The 2,632-nt window shown below is 40.6% G+C and overlaps 1 protein-coding gene across 1 annotated transcript; it reads right to left on the bottom strand.

Moving 5' to 3' along the window:
- Positions 1 to 1,227: 1,227 nt before the first annotated feature.
- On the bottom strand, positions 1,228 to 1,662 carry LOC143041238 (uncharacterized). The gene has a single exon (XM_076213077.1). The coding sequence runs from the start codon at positions 1,660 to 1,662 to the stop codon at positions 1,228 to 1,230; it is 435 nt and encodes a 144-aa protein (XP_076069192.1).
- Positions 1,663 to 2,632: the final 970 nt, after the last annotated feature.

Raw genomic sequence — 2,632 nt, 5'->3', positions numbered from 1 at the left:
ATACTACGGAGAGACTAAGAGGGGCCTTAACACTAGAATCAGGGAGCATAAGGCCGACCTTCGTCACCATAGACTCACCAACGCAATGGTGGTGCATGTTGACGATTCTGGGCACCTCCCACAATGGAACCGAGCCGAGATTCTACACGAAGGTATGGATAAGAAGGTCAGAAAATCTATAGAAGCTGCGTACATCACCACTCGTCCGAATATCAACAATAAGGCTGGGAGCTTCACCTGGGCCAAATCTTCAGCTAATATAGCGCTTCGTGATTGGCTGTCTCAGCGGGCCAATCAGGACGCAGCGCTATACGTTCGCACACCCCCTTGAGCCATAAGGCGGGTTTATAATCTCTGTATGTTTCTAGTATGCTCATTCCTTTGAGAAAGTCGTTAGACGAAACGCCAGGAATAAAGCTTCACCTCCAGTCCATGTTTCCTTTACCGTGTCTATATCTCTTCCTCTTGTTATAATCTTTTGTCTAGAAGAATCAAATATAGAGTTTTCCTTCTGTATCTTTCTTCCGTTAATTCTTATACAGCGTGCTCCAAAGGATTCCCCCGAGAGCACGTATGTAAGATCCTACGTGAGCTTTGCAGTGACGTTGAGTGATTTCTTTGGTCTTTAACTTATATTTAAGATCCTCCCCAAAGAGCGTGATCTTACAATCGTGGACCAAGTGTATTTTCTCTTCCTCCACCCATTCACCAATCAGATTCGTTGCTATAAGTCGCTATGGCAATATAATTTACTTAAATATTCTCGAATCTCTGCATATTCCATTAGGTTACAAAGAATACCGTGTCAGCAGCTCATTTGAGTCCCCGGCCCTTGTTTACAAATAAGAATTTTATTACCTACAAAACACGGAAAGTGAACATAGGCAACTCACTCGCTTGCTCGCTATATTGTCTTATAAACACCTAACCCATAAAATGTAACACCCGTCTTCTACCCCGCTTTCTACCTTCTTTTCTACCACCCTCTTACACTCCTGGTCCGTTACCTCAGGGTTCCTAGCTAAATAATTCTTTAATAGATTTACATGCACTAAGAACTTTTTCTTGCGACTTTCAGGAGTGGATATAATATAATTTAACTGGTTCACTCATTTGATTATTCTATATGGGCTAGAATACCGCGACTGAGGAGGATGTATATTTAAAGGAAGTAATGTTATTACCTCGTCACCTTCTTTAAAGGTTCCGCAGCTATGCTTGGTTTGATTAATCATAATGTATTTTCATGCGGTCTTGAGCGTGGGCATGGGATAACTTCACTGTACGCTGCAAGTGATTTCGAAAAGTTTTAACACATGGAGCAGCAGGGATAAATTCACCCTCAGTCAACCAGCACTCTTTTAATACGTTCAGAGGCCCCCTAACCTGGTGTCCATGTATTAATTGGAAAGGAGAAAAATCAAGGCTCTCCTGTACGCTATCTCTGATAGAGAATAGTAATAGGCCTACACCGTCATCCCAGTCCTTCCCCGTTTCCCCATAAAAGGTTTCAAGCATCGTTTTCAGTGTCGCAGGAAAGCGCTCAAGGGCGCCCTGACTATGGGGGTGAAAAGCTGTGGAACGACACTGACGGATTTCTAAGGTGGCCAATACGTGCTTAAACAATCTCAAAGTGAAGTTGGAACTCTGGTCAGACTGCATCTGGGAGGGTAGAGCGACCTGAGTGAAAAAAAAAATGTATAAGGGCATTAACCAGATTATTGGTGGTGAGGCTACGGAGAGGAATGGCTTCGGAGTAACGAGTAGCAACATCCATGATTGTGAGTAGGTACTGGAAACCACGAGTTGGGCAAAGAGCCCACGCAATCAATGAAAACTTTACTAAAAGGCTCTGCTACAACTGGGATATATTGAAATGGAGTGGGGTTAAGGCCTGTTCCAGACTTACCCACCATTAAAAAAAAAAAAAAAAAAAAAAAAAAATCTAGATGGAAAAATGTTATGACTGGAGTTCCTCAGGGTTCCGTTCTTGGAACACTTCTATTCATGGTATATATAAATGATATAGACCACGGACTGTGCAGAATGGCAATTTATCACTTAAACCAATTAGATATTCAAGAAGATTTAGATAAATTACAGCAATGGTCTGAAAAGTGGCTAATGAAACTTAACACAAGTAAATGCAAGGTAAAAATAACAGTAAGTTTGATTACAAGTTATTTGGACATTCGTTAACAAAAGTGGAGAGTGAAAAGGATCTCGGCGTAATTATCAGTAATGATCTCAAATCATCCAAGCAGTGTATTTCAGCCTCTGAGTAAGCAAATAAGATTGATTGCGTGATCTTTTGAATCCAAAATTTCATCTCTCATTAATAAGCTATAAAAATCGTTAGTTCGTCTGCATTTGGAATATGCTGTTTCCGTATGGTCACCGAATCTCATTAAAAACATTGACAAATTGGAAAAAGTACAGCGGCGATCCACAAAACTGATTCCAAATATCAAAAATAAATCACACAAAAATGGACTAAATCATATGAATCCGTTTTCCTTAAAAAATTGTAGACTCAGAAGTGACTCGATACAAAGGATTACAAAGGCTGAACATGCCGACAGGAGACCTTTTGTTCCATATCTAGGTCGGATGCGAAAAAAATGATAATAAT

Source organism: Oratosquilla oratoria, chromosome 30 (assembly GCF_046742065.1).
Source record: "Oratosquilla oratoria isolate Oo_2021 chromosome 30, ASM4674206v1, whole genome shotgun sequence".
Taxonomy (NCBI): domain Eukaryota; kingdom Metazoa; phylum Arthropoda; class Malacostraca; order Stomatopoda; family Squillidae; genus Oratosquilla; species Oratosquilla oratoria.
The sequence above is the reverse complement of the archived record's forward strand: the minus strand, read 5'-3'. Positions and strand labels throughout refer to the sequence as shown.